The sequence below is a fragment of the Aquila chrysaetos genome, chromosome 6 (assembly GCF_900496995.4).
Source record: "Aquila chrysaetos chrysaetos chromosome 6, bAquChr1.4, whole genome shotgun sequence".
Taxonomy (NCBI): Eukaryota; Metazoa; Chordata; class Aves; order Accipitriformes; family Accipitridae; genus Aquila; species Aquila chrysaetos.
The window spans coordinates 47,955,504-47,975,266 of NC_044009.1; the positions used below are offsets into that span (position 1 = coordinate 47,955,504).

The 19,763-nt window shown below is 36.6% G+C and overlaps 1 protein-coding gene across 7 annotated transcripts in view; it reads right to left on the bottom strand.

Annotated features, from left to right (window-relative positions):
* LRP1B (LDL receptor related protein 1B) overlaps positions 1-19,763 on the bottom strand; it is a 759,343-nt gene that overhangs the window by 23,144 nt on the left and 716,436 nt on the right. For all 7 annotated transcript variants that reach the window (XM_030018329.2, XM_030018325.2, XM_030018333.2 and 4 more), the window contains 4 exons: positions 16,113-16,277; positions 6,753-6,914; positions 2,111-2,285; positions 1,384-1,488 (listed from right to left, as the gene is read on the bottom strand). In XM_030018329.2, coding sequence (XP_029874189.1) covers positions 1,384-1,488; positions 2,111-2,285; positions 6,753-6,914; positions 16,113-16,277 — 607 coding nt within the window. The remainder of the gene's footprint in view (positions 1-1,383; positions 1,489-2,110; positions 2,286-6,752; positions 6,915-16,112; positions 16,278-19,763) is intronic.

Below are 19,763 nucleotides of genomic sequence, written 5' to 3' on the forward strand. Positions count from 1 at the left end.
GGATCACAATAATAATGACAAAGAGACATAGGCACTTTCACAGCATTTTCAGCTAAATAAGGACTACCATGCCGAACCGCATTCCACTGTCTCTAACCCCAAAGCTGCAAATATCTATTGACAACTTCTTTTCGACAGTACAACAACTACAGTTTTGCCCCTCTGCACGTTGAGAAGTGCTTCAGCTCTCACAGGGAGGAACAGTTGGTCTGTCTCTCACACTGGTCAGACTACAAAATCTAGGCATTTCTCTATGCAACTTCCCTGAGAGTCTGAATACAACAGGCACTCTCTTTTCAGAACACCTATCTCGTATACATCAACAAAATGAAGGGATGGCTGTATCTGTATTTACAAAGTTGTAATGCCGGATCCCTCTGGACAACAACTTACTTATGTCACCCTGGAAATGAGACACCTGAGTCCAATTCTCTCTTCCACCACCTCATATGTTCCTGGAGGATGCTCTGACTTCCAGGTTGTTCTGAGAAGTGGAAGACTATTCCACAATGAAGCTTTTCAGCAGTGCAGAAAAGATCGCATTGTTTATTAGGCAAAAGTAAAAAACCAAGGACTATGACTAGGTAGCTCAGTGTAACAGAGAGCAGGAAAGAAATTAATTTCTTGCTACAGTGACTACTTCTGTATTTTGTATTTAGCAGCTGAAAAAGAAGATACACCATAGCTCTCAAGAAAGGACTAGAATGTAGGCTTTTCTACCTCTTAAGACCGTACTTCACCATCTAGACTATAGAACCACACTTCCTTTGGTATTTGATGTCTGGGCTTAAGAAAAGCATCCTGAATTATTCTCTCAACCATGGTGCAAGAGGGAGGGAGCAATCTCACCACAGAACAGCCAAGCTACTGTGGGCAGCGTGAAGGTTAGGGCAGAAACAAGAGATACATGAGTGTATCCTCAGACCCATAAAGGACATAAACATTGACATTATTCTTCCTGGTCTCTAGCCATCAGGAGGAATGTATCACCCCCACCTCTGACCAGCTTTATAGGAGAAAAGACTTAATCCACCTTTGAGAAGCAGGGCAGGCAACCATCCTGCACCTCTGGATTCCATTCCAGAACAAATGCCTAAACAGGCTTTAGATCTGGCCTGAAATTATTGGAAGTCTCAAAAGATACATCTTTGTATCTATATGCATTCACAATATATACCTAAGTTATATCTTTCAATACACATACTGCAAAAGGTAGAGAAAGTATCGGGTTACAGAAATAGCTAGAAAAAGTACCGTAAGTTACGACTGCAACCGCCACATTATACATCCTAGAGAGATCAAAAATACAGACGCATGCATAATAATTTTATTATTTGTTGGCACACAGGCATTTTAAGGATCTACACAATGCAGAATACTCACAGACAGACAGGTATATTTGTCTCTGGGTCCAGTTGACATGTACCACCATTGTAGCAGTAGCCATCACATAACTGACACGTAGAGGCAATCTTCCCATTAGTGCAACTGTCATGGTTAAAAAAAATACACAAATAGCAATCAGTATTTTATTAAATCTGGTGAATTCCCTTACAATTATGTATCTATCAAAATACTGATTTTATGATATGTATAAGATCTACTGATTGCAAGAATTCTAGGTTTCCAGTTTGAAAAGCTAGCACAGGCAGTGAGCTTATTATACAGAATATTTTTAATTTTTCCTTTTATGAAAACAAACTATTATTACACAAAATAATAACTCAGCAATATAGCGGCACATCTTACTACATATGCTTTCATTAGTATACAATATGTCTCTATCACTGTCACAGATACTGCAGAATGAACAAATCTCAACAGTGTGGCAAAACTCGACTGTTAACTTTATTAAATATTCCAGTTTTTCCAAGTGAAGATCCATTTAGTCTCCTGCTACATTATGCTTCCCCCAGTGAGGAGTGCTCCAGTTGTTGGTTTCAAAAGGCAGGAGCCAGTGGGTTTTGCATGGGCAGGAGCCACGCAAAGAACGGTTCTGATGTGACTGGTTCAGGGGCTAGCCACTGTGTAAGAGATTTACAGGATAATGCAATATAATCGCTATTAAAGATATGATTTTGAATACAAACACCCCCCTACACACACTTACTTGCATACTATGTCATTACTGTCCTTGTTTATTATGCAATGTCCCCCATGACATCTGATACACTTGTCCACTTCACATTTTGGACCTTCAAATCGTACCGGGCAGACACATTCTACACTTCCATCATCAGAAATAGTGCACGATTCAGAATTCACACAATAATGGTGGCAAACATCTGCAAGCAACATGAAAGCTAATTACTAAAAGACATTAATGAGTATCATAGCAAAAATAATACCTTACTTTTCTGTTTTAAAAGGTACTATAATAAAAACAAAATGATAAATGAAGCTGGTGGCCCACTTGCAACTACAGGAATCAAGAAGACCCCATAAACAGATACATAATATATTAACGATGTAGTCTTGAGAAGTGAAATAGAAGGATAAACTCAGAAGAGATTTTTTTTTTTTTCCTTCTAGATGTCTAAGCATTTATGGCATCATCCCACATAATATAAAGTCTACTGCTGAGAAAAGCAGAGCAATGTTAATGTTTTTAATGGGACACTGGCTGAATAAAAATCTTCTGATACATTCACATTACCATTAACAGCATTATGCTAAACTGAAATGGAAACAGTATTTTGAAATAATTAAGTTTTATTTTCATTTATCCACATATTAAAATTTCATGAAGTTCTAATAATAATATATAAAGACATAATCCATAAGTTCTACAAAAAGCTACATACATGCTTATCTTTATAGACTGTGCAAGACCCCATTATCTTATTTAACTGCTTAAATGCCAGCAGAACTGACATTTCAAGTAGTGAATTTTTTAACTCTTTAGAAGCACCAGTAACTGTCTTATTTTTTTTCATAACCCTTAAAAAAACCCAAGTTGCCTAACTGAAGAAGCTTTCAGAGCTACAAAATACTGGTGTCTTAACATTTCGGTTCATTTTTATTTATGTGGTAGTGACAACTTTTTTTTTTTTTTTTTTTTAAAAAGTCATCCTTTAAGCTCCTTAATAGGGCCAAATCATTCCAAGTCTCTATTTCTCTCTGTTTCTCATACTTTTTCCAGCTCTGCGTAGTTAACATGTGTTGAGCTTTTGGTGGCGCTCCTGACGGACAGATGAAGTAATTGATATATATCAATTCTGAACTATGCATCTCTATTAGCTTAGAGGTAACCTGGTCCATATTAATAAAATATTACCTTTCTGACAAAACTAAAAAAATTCAAGCCCTTTGAAGCTCAGGATATGGTTACGGGTGAGTCAGTAGCAGCTAGAAGTTGGGCATTACCAAGCTGTTCACTAGAGGATGAAACCTTGGCCAAATGCAACCTCAGCCTTGAGTCTGGAAGTGGAAACTCTCAAGCTGCCGTTTGACTGGGGGCACGTTGCAAGCAGCAGATTGGAGACTACTAAACCTGATATATTTTACTGAGTGTATTCGAGACGGATGATTTGTGAGGGTATTTCATGAAGTGGGAAACACGTTTTGCCTGTGCTTCTCTGTGCTCGGTTTTCTCGCCTCTCAGAGAAGCGTGTAGCGCCTGCCATGCCGTTGGTACTCACCGTGCTGGACGAGTTCTGCTAAAGGACAAAGCATGGCTGTCGGAGGAGTTATTTCTGTTTGGTTATTCATTGCATGTCTCCACCTATCTATGCAGGGTGTAGACTCATCTGCTTATGGAATCACTACTGAGCAACCAGAGAGGCTTAAAAGACACTAAACGAAGCAATTCATTGTTTGGTGTTCCCCAGTTCAAGGTACAGAATGGTAATTTGCAGCAAGGGGGCTGTTTTTTGAACAAAAACTACCGTAGCTTGAAAGCAAATATTGAGAGACATTTTATGACAAAAGTATCGCAAGGGGGAAATGTTTCCACGTACATTAGGGCAACACCCCTCCACTGGCAAAAACCTAGGAATAGGAAGTTCATACCCTAAAAGAATTATTGTTTTTTAGTATTGATTGTACTCATAAACACCTTTAATATTCTGCTGTATCTGAAATGCATATGCTACATTTGGACTGAAATGACACAAAAATAATTCTTTCTTTCCCCCCCCCCCCCCCACCCCCCCCTAAAGAAAGGAATTTCAGTTTCAGGGAAAGTAACAGCTTGTGAGATCACTATATCCACTTTGAATGATTGTAACTGCGTGAAAACGTTTTCTATTTTTTAGGTTGTTTGGGCCTTAAATGATACAAGAAATGAACTTTAACTAGTCTGTATGTCTTATTTCAGGAATTTAAAATAGGGAGTTATATTCAAATACATCAAATTCATGTGTATATAATAACATGCACAATGTTAGTAGAATTCTATGTAAATTCATTCACTTAAATTTATTTCAGCAGTGCCAGTGCCTTGACACGGAGCACACATTTTGGTTATTAGCCCTTATGTGAACTAATCACAGGAGAAACTCTGCATTGGGTAATTGGAGACGATAAGTATGAGGAAAATAAGGTCTTTGCAATCTGGCAATACTGCAAGTAAATGTCTTCTCCCTGCCATAAAAAACACTAATAATAATTTCAGCTTGGGAGCATGAGTAAAATACCTATGCACATTCATGTATCATCCTTTGCATATGAACTAGTTTCAATCACATCACAGAAAGACTGAAAAAGATATCTTAGAGGCAACCAATCTTTGCAATAATGCTGTATTAATATATTCCAACACGCATACAAAGTGAATGTGATTAATAAAGCAAAAAATCATACATATGTGTGAATAAAGCAAAAAAATCATAGATGTGAATTTATACACACATTATTAACTGTAAACATGTAGAATTTCACAGAACTGCTATTGGCCACAAAAAAAATACTCTGCAAGATTGTAAGACTTTTTTTCCTAAAAGTATTAAGGTTTAAATAAACGAAAAGCTTAATTTTATTTTGTACTTTATAATGTGCTCGAGTCTCTGTATCGTGGCATTTTTCCAAAGTGTCAGCAGACAATCCAAATCTGATTAATAAGCACTGTTTAAAAAGTACCCCTAAATTTACATTTAAATTAATTCTTTATTAAAAAAAATATATAAATATATATTTGCAGAAGCATTCAACTAGAAACAATTTGTTTGGTTTTGGGTAAGCCTCAAGTAAATATTTTTTCTTAATCTGTGTGTCTGTCTGTGCATGATTTATGTACTATACTGTTTTCAAATACCCAATTGTGTTTGCAGATAGTTATTTGTGGATCCATGCAGTTTGTTTAATACCAAGTGGGAGAGAATCACAATTACTGCTGGTTTTCCATTCAAAGGTTTCAATTTATTTCATAGTCTCCCAACTGGAAATATATTCAGTTTACTTCAGTACAAATCCTATTTAAGATACACACTAACCCTTTCCTTGTTTGACAGACCTTTCACTAAAACTAAATACTTTTTGTATCTTGTAAATAATTCTAAACCAGACCTTTATAACAGCTAATTTCCCTTCCATTTTGTTTAAATCTAGCCTTCTTCAGCAAATTCACTGAATTATGTACAAAAGAGATGATGCCTTTCACATTTAATGTTCTATTCTATAACAAGCACTATGACAGTCCTTTATTAGAGTGTTATAGTCAAAGCAAAGCAGGAGTAGAAGAAAGGAGATTAAAAAAAAAAATAATTGTGATCTCAGAATAATAATCAGTTTTAGGTTAGGGTTGCTAGCGAGTCATCATGTTGAAGAGACATGAGGAAGACAAACTGTAATTTTGAAATGAGTGACCAAAAGAAGAAATTCAAGATTATGTTCAAACGTCTTGAGTTATTGAAAATAGATAATGGTGATCCAAGCTAAGAGAAAGCCTGGAGAGGAAAGAAAGATAAATGGAGTAAGAACAGAAGGCCCGTTGGTTGATAATCTTCTTTCCCTCCTTTTCTGAAAAAGAAGTAAAAAAATAGAGAAAGTTCTAAAAAGTGAGAAGAGCCTTTCTAAAGGCATGGAAACCTTTGGAAAACAGTATTTCGATGAGAAGAGACCGATAGGTCAGTGGAATGAAAAACTAGGGAGAACCTCAGATGCAGAGGGTAGAATCTAAGTCCTGAGAATTAAACAAGAGTAATACTTAGAAATCCTGATTTTTAATACCAGGAGGGGGCAGAAACCATACTGAAGCTGATCTTAGACTGAGCAAGATGAAGGAATATAGAGGCATGAAACTCAAAGCAGTTGTCAATGTCCTGCTTACTGGGGTTAGAAATCAAAACGAAAGGTAAGGTAACAGTTCGAGACACGTGTTGGTCTGCAAAGTTAAGGGATGCCAGAGAAATTCTTTAACCAACTACATCAATTCACTGTGTTTAGGTACTCCACCAGCATAAGATAACAAATACGAGTAAGTTGGAGTAGAAAATTTTAACACAATTATCTCATTTCTACTGACAAATTCAGCTGTCTTGTACAGCTCCATTGTACGTATTCATTCATGAAAATAATAAAAAAAATAATTCCTAAAAAAGCGCTTTCTTCAACCACACATGTAGATGGATATTGCAGAAATATGTTCAAAGATTGCTTGAATACATCAGATTACATTCCCTTAGCAGTATGAATAATTTTGGAGCCAAGTTTACCAACGCATGCCGTAAAAAAATCACTCAACTCACGTTAAACTTCCATTTTGCAGAACTTCTATTATAAATCCGGATTTAATGTTCATGGAGATTACTTACAATACTGACATCTGTCTCCTGTATACTCAGGCAAGCAGTTGCAAAAGGGTTGATTCCCAGCAGTAACACTACAGGTTCCTCCGTTTTGGCAAAACCGATCACAGACCGTCTGATTGCAGTTTGGTCCTGTAAAACCCAGCGCACAGTTGCAGGTAGGTCTCCCTATGCAAAACAAAGAAAACTATTTTACGATAAAAATAAACAAACATTAAAACAATAATTGGCGCTTTAAAGATAGATATGTTTATCATAACAGTAGCAAGTTTTAATGTATGAGCCCATCTACATTTCCCTAGACACTAATAAAACATGCCTTTGCAAACATTGCTTGAATTCAGAACTTTTGAAGAATAAAGTTAGCACTGTAACATATGGACACCTCTAAAACTGCATCTATGGTCACTGACTCTTTATTTGGGAATTATTTTAAAAGATGGTCTTAAGTAGGAATTTAAGATATGACTAAGCTGTTCAAACCATCCTGCCAGGCTGGGTTCCTCCAGTTGCAGAGGATAAATGTTTGTATAATCAACACTGACGCCGCTTCAGAATGCACTCCATTATTCTCAAATCTACAAACCTTTATATATAATCACATGAATACACAAATATTTACTAATGCGCTAATAGCCAACTTTACGTAACAGTTTTTAATAAAACACGAATACCTGTGCCTGTTTTGTTATCCTACCCCTCTCATATAATAAATACCGTAACATAAAAATTGCTGTCTTGCATCAGGCCAAAGGTGCCTGTAACATCAATATTCAGTGTCTGAAAAGCAGTGAACACCTACGGGTGAACATTCACACAAAATGAACTCCTAGTCTATAGCTTCTTTTTAAAGGGTTTTAAAATAGTGTTTAAAACCCGATGCGTCTTCCCCCTATGATTCTTCCCTATTGTAATTTTCCCATTTTATTTTCCTTATCTAAATCTCACGTCTAAAGGATTAATAGCTTTGTTACAGTTCCACTGTTTTAATAAACTCTTCCATTTTTCCTGACTTTTTTTCTTAAGGCTTATCTTCTTTAAAACAAACTTCTAGATCCCATAAATGTTTTTCCATCTCCTGACTTTGCTTTTATATCTCCTTTGTAATCTTCTTTTCAAGTAAATGACCTAATGCGTCCAACTAACCATCTCCCTTCTCACTTCCTAATAATCTGTTCAACATTCTTGTTTATCTCTTACAAAACATTATTTTTCCTCCACCCTCCTTCCCTTTGCTTTCCTTCAGCCTTTAGGGATTTCTTAAACTTAGGGAAAACAGACTGAGTTTAACACTTTTCTTCTTCTTCTTCGCTTCCTGGTAAGGAAAGAGATGAAGATTAATTGGGACCTGTGGACAGTTCTGAAATAAAGAGGCAGACAGGATGGTCTTCATTTGAATCGTAAGGAACCCGACCTGCTGGCAAGTACAATCAAGAGCTTAACTGGGTCACTGCAGAGTAAGGGACAGCTGACAAGCAAGGACTCATCCCTTTGAGTAAGGTCACAGATGTTCCGTATCTCCACGTGAAGGACCGTGCATAGGCTAGCAACAGTCAAATAGTAAACAGGTATCGGGCAGAACAAAAGGCAACGCTTCGTAAGTAGACTACAGAAAACCAAAACAGTAACACATGTGCTTTACGTAAATGGTAAACGTCTAAGAATCAAGATGGAGAACCAAAATGTCTAGTCTTGAATGGGAACATCAATATCATTGGCTATAGCAAATTTGGAAAAGGCAGGCAACTAATGGGCTGTTGTAAAACTAATACACATTTCTTTGATATGTAGTCTTTGCCAGTGACAATATAGGGCTACATGTTAGGAGGTGTTAAAGTCAGTCAGATTAGCAAGGTAACTACATAATGTACTGTACGTATGATGCAGAAGCCCTTTGGACTGGAATTACAGGCATAAACAGGAAAAATAGCCTATTAGATTTTATTATTGACAGCCAAATCAAGATAACGATATGACTGTAGAATCCGAAAGAGATCAGAGAAAGTCAGGGAATACGTTAATGAGAGACTCCAGTTATCCCTGTACTTACATCTGAAAAACTTCACACCACGCCACAAGACAGGAATGAACTTCTTACATATCAACATTCCTACTTCATGGAGGGGTGGGTAAGTGAGCACACAAGAGAAGCTGTGCTTGAGTTGGGCCTGACTTGGTTTAAAACGTACAGAAGAGCCAAAATCCTAAGTAGTCAACTGAAACAACATTTAAGTGTTTCTTTTCCATACTAATTCTCTCTCATCTTCATACTGATCTACCAGGAAATCCTTACCGCTGCCTGATTTACTGATGCATTATGACCAGGTCCCTTCCTTGCTGTCTTTTGACTCATTCATTGTTTCCTCATTTTAATACGATGTCTGGTGCAGGTATGCACGACTACTTTCACATTTGCTTCCTGACGTCTTTTACCACAGCTGCGTCTAAAACCCTGAAATATGCAACCCTTCTTACTTTTTTTTTTTTTTGTTTCTTCTCTATTTAGTTGGCTGTCTCATTAAAGAAATGTAGATTAAACTAAATATTCCATAAAACCCACAATTCTAATTTTCTTCTGGTCTGCCTTTGTTTTAATACTATGCAATCATTTAATGTCATATTTGCTGGAGAATTTTTCAATGCAAGTGAAGCACCCTCATTTTTTCTACTCTCTCTGATTCATGCAGAATGATTTATTTATTCTTTTTCCTTCACTTACTTCTTATTCTTCTTGCATGAAACCCTTCACGTAATTCTTTTCTATATTTTCTATTTTAAGCTATGCTAATTTAAAGTGTTTTGCAAATCATCATAAAGGCCATGAGATCAGTTAGTCTCTTCCTCTAATGAGTACAGCAGGAACAAAACCATTGACTTAAAAATAGCTCCAACTAGTTTAATATGCATCAGCCTGGTTATTCATATCTGTCCCCTGTGATCTAAACATTAAATCAAAGATGTAGAACTCAGATGTTAGCACAGACTCTTTTTGTTTTTCCCCATGTAGACACTTGTATTTAAATTTCTGCCCCCAAGCCAGGGGGTTTCACATAATCCTTCATCTGAATCAGTGTTTCAATAAAAAAGATAAAATAAAATAGTGATAGAACATAGATCTAGAGGTCTGAAATCAGTTTTTATTATTAATACTCCTCTATTTTTTAAAATGATGGGGCAATGATATTTTCCTAGTTTGTAGAAAAGATTATTCTATTCTTTGCTAATGTAGGCTTATAAATATGCCAAACTGCTGACAGTTATATGAAAATTTAATACAGTATAGCCTAAACCCCATTTTTGTCACTCAATTTAACACGACTTTTAGTAATGTTAATAGTTCATTGCCTATTTATACAGACTGTTGGCATCTAAAATAATACTAATAATGACATTTTAATCTGCCTTATTCTCATAAATTATTTCTGATACAAAATGGTTCCAAGAAGAGTTTAAGAAAACTGCAATATTGAACAATGCCATAAGGTTTTGTATCATAGAATCAGAATATAGATTTATGTTTGCAAAGAAAACAGTCATGTTAACCGAGATGTCACATATCCTAACTAACAACCATTGCACGGTAACCTCACGCACAGAGAACTTCAGCGTTTACACTGGTCCTGAAGTTTCAGGATTACAGCTGTACAGGCACAGAAGTAAAATTGCCTCTTAATTCCCGACCTTTACCACCAAAGAAATGTTCACAACACATTACAGTATAGAAAAATATTAATAAGGAAAGTGGTTCATGGAATGCTAAACTGCTTCAAATTCAGCTAACCCTCTTTTGGTGTATTGTATGCAAAAATGAGCAAAAATCATTTTCTGAAAGAAAAGACAAAAAAATTTCTGTTTTGACCTCTTCCTTGTTCAGTGCTATCTTCAACTGGACTTACTGTATGAGAAGACTGTCTTGTTTTCCTCTGCCTGTTACAGATTAGCATCCTAGCTCTCACCTATCCTCTTCTTTAGTCTCTTCCCTAACATAATAATCCCAAGAAAAAATTCCTGTTTCAGCTACCTATGTTGAGAAATGTTGTTTGTTGAAGTGTCAGGGAGGACAAAGTGGCAGCACATTCTCAGCATCTCATGTGTAAATGTTCCAATTTCAAAACCACAGTAATAATATCCAGAGAGCAAGAAGCATACTTTTTTTTGTTCAGGATTTCTCCACTCTCAGTGATTTACAATGAATGTGCACGCACTTTGCTATTTACTATCTTTAAGCCAATTCTTGGATACACGGAGTTTCTCGCTATATGTATATGCAAGTGGAAGCATAATGAATGTAGTCCCTATATTGATGAGAGTAGTTTGTATCTAAAATAAATCTAAATAACAACTCTAAAGAAATGAATTGCAGAGAATACATTAAAGGGTGCCTCGTAAGACATATCAAGTAAGTAACAAAAATAATACTGAAAATTCTCTGGGGAAATGATGTACTTGAAAGTCACTATTCTCTGAAGATTCTCTCTTAAAAAAATAAGAATAATACTTTACAGAATTTTAAAATCTTAATTCTAGAACTGATAGAACTTGAAACAAACTTATAAAATTCTCACATATTTTTTTCAAATGTTTTGCACAGAATTTAGTAAATTTAAGGGGAATATTTTATGGTGACCCCAGGACACATGAAGTTATTTTGGGGAGTAGGACATGAATAAAATACGTGAAGTTTTTGGCATGAAGATGAAATGCAGTTTCTCCCCTTCTTACAAAGAAAAATCATCCATAAGAAGATGATAGGGAACAAAATCCTACAATGTTCAATTAGGTTTTGATGACAGACACTGTAGTTACTCCTAGTTTGCCAATTTCACTTGCTATATAATAGCAAATAACTTTTCAAATAATCCTCAAAAATAGCTAATAAATATTGTAGTCCACTGTCTCTGTAATATCTAGGTGATTTCTTTTGGGAATCTACTCATACATCTTAAACTCCTATTTACATTTATTTTGTAATGAACAGAACTCTGAGGAGATCAACTTTGATTCATGCTATTGCCTAAGCAACAGAGAAATATTATGTATTTTGTATGACCACATAAGATATTTTGCAATTAAAAAAAAAAAAATAGGGAAATAGCACTATTTTTGTAAGCTTTCTGAAAGTTTCGAAAAATGAGATCATCTAGACAAATGTCTGCAACAAGACATAGATTATTTATTTCTTCTAGTCAATGGTAAATTCACTACCAGCAATGTGGGTTTTTAAGTTGTTATGTGGGAATATGCACATTTAATTTGCACATTTCACTTGCTGTCACTATGAAGGAAAACAATGTGGCATTACTCCAGCCTACTGTAAATAATGTGTTTTCTGAAGTAGTTATCAGTAGTCCGTGGGAATCACGATAATTCATTTCGGTGTGGCTGATGAACCATAATTAGCTTTACTGAACCAACAGTAGTGGAGAGAAGCTGTATTATGGTACATAATGAGTAGGTGAGCTAATTGGGATCAATCCCAACAGATATACATTCTCTCCATGTTGTGAAAGAAAGGGAGAAAAGAACAATCTCTAAATATATTAGACAAGTCTCAAAGGCTGCTCTTACCGAGGCTGGTTGCGGTGGTTCTGTCGGGACCCTTAGATCAGCTGTGCCCCAGATCAGACAGCCTGGACATCTAGCTAAATACCACCCCTTGTCCCTTCCACACTCCCTGGCCCGGTGACAAGATGATGTAGCATCCCGCTTTGAGACTACTGGGACAAACATGTCATCAGTAAAGGAAACAGGTTCTTCACTGATGGTGTTCTCAGTATGCACCATCGTGTCCCCAAATCAACTTGTTTTGCTTATAAAATAGAATATAAAATAATATCGACTTTATATATAATTATCGTTCGGAGAATATTTCATCATTTTTCATTTAGTGGAAAGACATAATGATTTTTTGCTCATTTTGATACAAACATCACAATTCCATGTGGTTAGACATACCCTTGGTACTGTATGTATAGTACAAATATGTATTTATCTAATTTTGTGAACTAGTTAGATCTTGTTAATGTGTTCAGGACATTTAGTAATTTATTGCTCCAACATTCTTACTTTAAACTTTAGGGGAAAGGAAGTGCATTTTTATGGTAACATTTAATTTTTTTCCCAATTCCCATTAATTTGGCTTACTGGAAAGTGTTCATTATTATACCCAAACTTTTAATTACACGTCTCAGATGTGTACTTTTAATTAACTGATGTCATTTTCTTTGTTCAATTATTGTAGTTCAATACAACTGTCATAAACTTATAAATTTTAATTAAAGCTGCCCCAATCTCTAGCTATATAATGTTCACATAGGAATTTGCCAAAAGGCTTAGCAGTAAGTAAACCAACAGTGAATAATCCTTGAATTGCCAGTGGGATTTGTTTAACAAATTAACATTTGTGTGCAGATAATGAGGTTCTACAACTTAACACATCCAGCAAAGATTTAGCACAATCATGTTTTAAAAAATGAGTAATACTCTGCAATTTACTTAATTAGTTATCACATTACTATTATATATTAGGTAGTGAAAGAGAATAGGATTTACACATTCACTAGAACACACACATTCACTACAAGAGTATTTGATATGCTGTGTTATTTTATTTATATCAGAATATGATGAAAGGTTTGTTTTCAGGATCTCTCTTCCTCGGTTTTTGGGCCAGAAGCCAACAACAGTAAGGAAATTCCCTGACTCCTAGGGAAGCCTCCCAGCAGCAGGGACCCTGCAGAAACTCATTTCCATGTGAAGCTAAACGTGCTGGCACTCCCTAAGTTTTCCAAAGGGCATGCATGTAGAGTGACACTCAGAGTGACTGCAGCAAAGATGTTTGAGTTGGATAATGTACAAGAATTGATAAGGGCAATCAGAGCTTCTATGAAAGACAGAGTCAAGCAAGCTGAAATTATCACAGTTCATTTATATTTCGCGGATAGGATTTGGATTAGCACTCGCACACATATGGCTACTGCAACTTCCAGAGGAAAAAGCTTCATCGTTTTGAACAAAAATAAATTTAAAAAAAAAAGAGAAAATTGGGAAAATATGTGCAACTTGGTTGCATCAAGTAAGCAGGACAGTTTGAGGAGCCAACTGTGTAATGGATCAAAAGCGTAACTGCTGCTTTTTGAGGAACTGGTTGTGAGCATTGTAGTACAGGAGGTGGTATGCACAGATAGCAATAGCACAGTAGATCAAATTAAAATGATATTGAGCTGACTTTGAAGTTTTATACTTTTATACTTTCCAGAAATATGAGGGAATTCTCTAACCAAAAAAAGAAAAAAAAAGTGTGCAATGTACCTATTGTTAGTGGACAGGTCAACCTGGTAGGATGCAGTATTATAAATCTAGACACAACTTAATGCTTAAGTTCTACAACCATTAGGGAAAGACTGAGCAATTCCTGGTAATAAAGAACCTTTTTATTCCTACATGTAGCAACATGCAAGAATAAAGTACCATATACACTAATAACTCTCATACGAACCTGACAAAGAAGATAACTCTGCCTTGAAGGCTGAGACGACAAGAAGGAAGTGAGTGAACGCTGCTCTGGTCTGAATTTCACATCCTCAGCCCAAACTGGGAATGGCGTGTGCAGCCCCTGCAGCTAAATGTGCACTCACTGAATGCAAGGACTGAATGACATGTTTTGCACAGTGGTACATTTGACTGGAAAGAGGACACAGTTGTTGCAGAAACACTGGGGGAATTAAGCTTTGTTGACATAATTACAGTTTTCACTGCTTTTGGGGCGTCCAGTTTAGCTTCCCTCTGTAAGATACATAATGGCCTTAGTATATCATGGATTAGATTAAACTAGGATAAGGGGACATCTCACTGACATGCTAGTTTGTTTCAGTAACAGGATTTATGGCCTGATATAGATAAGAAATACAGTCTGATACAGAATAGAGATTTCTTCTTAATAGAATATTTACAGGGTCCAGGGGCTAGGCTTGCAAGGAAGATGAGATGTGGATCAATTTGAAAATCTCATCTGGAATGCTGGATAGAGTCACTTTGATTTAGAAAGGTATACAGTCTTTTTTCAACATCTCCAGCACATGAAAGTTATGGCACGGGCTTCAAGGCATGGCTACCCTCATGAATTGGAAATGGCAGATGGGAAATCTGGTTAACTTGAAATGTGATTATTAAAAACTTGGTTAAACTGGGAAAGTAGACACAGCACAGCAGAAGAATATTCCTATTAGCAGGTACGCCCAGTAAGAGTTATCAGAACCAGCTCTGCAGTGGTCTTGGCTCATAAAGGCTTGGCACACTCTGGCTGTGTGGCGTACAATAAACTTTAGTTGCAGTTAAAGGTTCGCATTCCCAAAAATCAGGCAATCGCACAATGAAATGTGGACTGCAGTGACATCCATGCTGGCTCTCCTGATGCATTTTTGGTGCAGGCACATTATCCTGTTTGAGACGAAGCAGAAATAAAGCTCATGCCTGCTTCTCCCGGCCCCCTGTAGCAGCTGGGCCATGATTAACAATTTAACGGAAGTATATTGTAGAATCTGCTCACATCTCTCCTTTACTCACTGGTGACAAAACCTACTACGCTAATTATTTCAGCAAGGCTGAGAGATTTCAGAGGCTGGATTTAGCAGGGAAATAAAAAATAAAAATATCCAGGCAATAGCATGGCTGTGTAAGCACAGCAAGTGTTAGCTGCCTGGTAAAGAAAAAACGAGCTGCTGGAGGCGAGTGAGCCCTATGGCTACTGCCAGAAGAAAAGGATTAAATAAAACCCTGGGGTCTCTGCAGGATTCAGAACCGAGCTGAGTTCTAGGAGCCAAGTTATTAATTTTATGAAGCCTTTTAACCCCACAAAAGAATCAATTAAATGTCAGACATGTAAAGATGTGGGAGTAAACATTCTCTCTTCAGATGACAATGAAGTTCTGCACGTCATTTAAATCACCCGTGACTTACTTTCATTCACTTGCATGTCCTCGCTAAGCATGTATCGATCTCACTACACTGATAAAAACCTCCGCTTATCATTTTTTGTCAGTAGTTCCATCAGCTGTGAGAAGCAGTTTCAAGTATATTTAATCAAGTACAAGTAATTCTCATTTTCTAATATTTAGTCATTATTAGTGATGTTAACTATGAATAACATTATTAACCCTCGAATACTCAGCACTGAAAAATCCTGTTTGGCATACAACAGATTACTAGAGTATATGTATGCTATATACTGCTATTTTGCACATCGTTTAAATACAGACAAAGCAAATAAGTTACAAAGAGAAAAAAATATCACAAACAAGGAACAAATTCAAACATCTGAATTAAGGTCGGTATAATAGTAAGATACAGCTGCTCAGAAATATTTACCAAGGAGAGAGGCTCCACAGGTTCCTCCATTCTGGCAGTAATTGTAGCAATGGTTAGTTTCACACCTTTCACCGGAGTAACTTGGCCAGCAGTGACATCGGGGATCCCCCTTCTCGTTTATAATGCACTTTCCTCCATTTTCACAGGTTAATTTACAGGTATCATCTGCAGCAAGAGCACACACACAGAGTCGTTTTCAACAATCCCATTTCGTGTAACCGGCAAACCAGAACCTTGCATCTTAAATAGAGCTACAGATCTCCATCAATGGGGGAAAAACCAGTATCACTTTTCAAAATGGAGAAAGTAAACTATCACTTCTGTTTCCACAGTGCTAGAAAAAGATATACACTTAGGAGACCCTAAGCACTGGAAGGGCTGTCAAGGGCTGCAGAGTCAGCAGGGGATGCTCTAGCCTTCATCCAAATGATGCCACAGGAAAGGTGACCTCCTTAGGATGTAAGTTAGTTGTGAAAGTATGAATTCTTGTTTGAAACTGTCATTCTGACTTAGTTTAAGAAATGAAAAAAATGAATGTTGGTTTCACCTGGGGGATCTCAGAAAACTTCCCAGTCCTTTTCTGGTGACCTCAGCCTTTCCCTATTTGATTTTTTGGATCTCTCTTCCACTCTCTCTATTAACTAACACTCTTCTTAACTAAACCCTATCCAAAATATTTAAAAGGAAATTATTCAGCCTTTAAATCCGCCCCCCCCAATTGATATTTGCATACTAACTTGTTGCTCCTAAACCATGCTTTCCGATTTATTATTTTTCTCTTCTGCTCAAGTCTGTAAAATCACCGAGAAGAGATACTGCCAGCCGCTCTGCATTCGGTGAGCGCTTACAGCAGTAGTGCCACCGTCTTAGCAGTGAGGTACGAGGTGACACAAATTCTGATTAGGCCAGATTCAATCTTTCTATAAAGCTGTTTTGCAATTAGAGTTGTGCCTGTCCTGGAAACACTTTGAAAAATAAATCTCTACTCATTTCAGTGAACAAGATACAAAATCATTCAATGACACCAACAAGAAATTAATTATAGCCCAGCACGCATACAATGCTCAAACGTCCAAATAACTGTAATCCTAAAGAAATAGACAAGCACCTTTCCAGCCCAAAACATGCTTTCAGCAATAAGACCTTTCATTTCCCACATAGCAAAACAAATCCTGTGAAGTCAGACTGCTTCCTAAGTAATCCAGCATTTCAGCCTACATGGCTTGTAACAAGAGGGACACCACAAACACCGAGAGCTCTTCAGTAATATATCCACCAGCTGCAGATGTTCTGCTGAATTAATCTGTTTTAGTTAAATGACTAATGAAAAAGAGTCAAGGTTCCCATTGGTCCAACACTTGTTGAGGTCTAACACTGACTGACACAGGCACACCAACTCCTTTTTTTGATGTTTAAAGAAAAACACTGCGTTCTAAGCATAGAATTTCGGAATGTCGGCTATCCTCTAGCTAAATAGTTCTCTCCAGCATGGACTCTGCAGAGTCCAGTAATGTGACTGTGCTTATGCAGCAGCCTTTTCTTTGGATGCACCGAAGTCTCTCTCCTGCCCATGTACGTCCCTCCTCGGCAGGGTCTGGCTGCCTCCCTTCACGGCCAGTGCCGAGATGGTGCAGACATGTCACCTAGGATCAAACCTATTTAAACAAAACTTCTGGGAACTCATCATCTTTCAGGCAATTGCATCTCTCTCACATGAAGCTGAAACTAGACAACAAATCGAAAAGTTATGGTGGGGTCTGACTGGCACATCATTATTTCAGGTGTATTACAATAAAAATACGAAATACCACATGCGCTTAATTTTTTGGTATCCGCCCTGGATATGTACATCTACTGTAACAAAGCTACTTTGTATTTGGGAGTTTGAGGATGCCTCAGTGTTTTATTTATTTGGGTGGTTCATTAAATCCTTTGATGTTCCATGAACCATTCTTCAGTTACTCATTACAGAAGTTGTTTGAATGGATAATGTAGCATATCTTATTGGAGAGAAGGTCTATTTTTGTTTTGCTTATCTTATCTGTTTTACTTATCATTAGTCATGAGTTTATAGAGCAGAACTTGGTAAAAATGGAATAAATAACAATGAAGTACAGACAAGTGCTCATTTTTATGAACCTTTCTGATAGCATGTTATCATGTAATATTTCTCTTGTAGAGCAATTCTGCAGAATTAAGATATAAAATTTGGGGGAAAAAAAGGGAGGGGGGAAGAAATTAAGACATATTATGAATTCAAGACAAAAACAGAGTATCAAAAGGCATATTTAGAACTATAAAACATGCACTACAAACTTGAAAGTTACCCTAACCACACCAAGAAATACATGCCTTCATTTTTTCAGGAATATATACTGAGCCCCAAATCACCCACAGTAAAGATTTTCTAATCCAAATGGCTTTCAAAGATTGGGACACTCATATCTTATACTTTTAAAAAGCAATATATGTTATAACTTTATGCAATGGTAACTGAGAAGGTTCCTGAAAAAACATAAACTTTTGTAGGATTTTGTATCATCACAGGATTATTAAAATTCGCTACTGATTTTGTTCTCTATAAAACATTTTAAATGCAAGAGTTTCAACACAAATCTAATGAAAGAGAGAAAAGTTACTACAACAATTTTGGACTTTAAATAAGCTAAGAAATAGGATTGAAAGATGTAACGGATAAGCCAGTTTTGAAATATGATGTTAGACTTCAACAATATAGGGGTTTTAATACTGCTGCTTTGTAGTCTGAAGGTAAATACAAGAATTAAATTGCTCTTGCTGATTCACATCAACTGAGTACAAAAGGGGGTCAGATGCCTTTGTGTGGGAGACAGGAGCAGAACAGTCCCATAGGAGAAGACAGCAAGAAAAAGAATACAGGAAAGAAACACAGAAGAATTATTATAAAAAGCTGAATACTCTTAATTTGAATTACTGAATAAAGACCTCTGAAAGAAGAGCTGGGAACAGCTCTAGTAAGTACCCACTATTGGAACAAAGTTTAAAAAAAAAAAAAAAAAAATCAGAAAAGTTTCTGTCTGGAGTCAATTCAGTACTGCTCCGAGCTTGCTGGAACTCAGACTCAAAGACCTCTCAGCTGCTCTTTTCACTTCTGAAATGACAGAAGTAAATCATTTCAGTTGTTATCCAACTCCCAGTCTAGCTGCTGGATCTCTCTAACCTGGAAGAAAGGAAAGGGTTACAGGTCATGTAATTTTATATGTTCTCTCCTAGGCTGGTTATTTAGTCTTCTAGCTGCCTTGATCTGCCTGTTTCAATCTTAATATATCTTTAATAAAGAATCAAATAATTCTGATTTGCAGTTTTTCTTATGTTTTTCTTCCTGATATGACTGTTTGACACAAACATTAATGGCCTTAAGGCTTATTTGCTTCACCTTTGACTCTTTCCTTTAACTGAAAGGAAAATCTTACAGAGAAGAAACACTGATAAAGCAGAAAAACGAAGCTTTGTGAACTCTACTGGTATTTTTTCCTTCACTCGTTCAATTTTATGATATTCCATCCCTCTCCCCCAGTCACACACACATCTTTTATTGGCATTTCTATAATAACCCTTTCTTACTTTAGAAAAACGTATCTTACTTTTTGTTATATTTTCCCCTTTGAAACA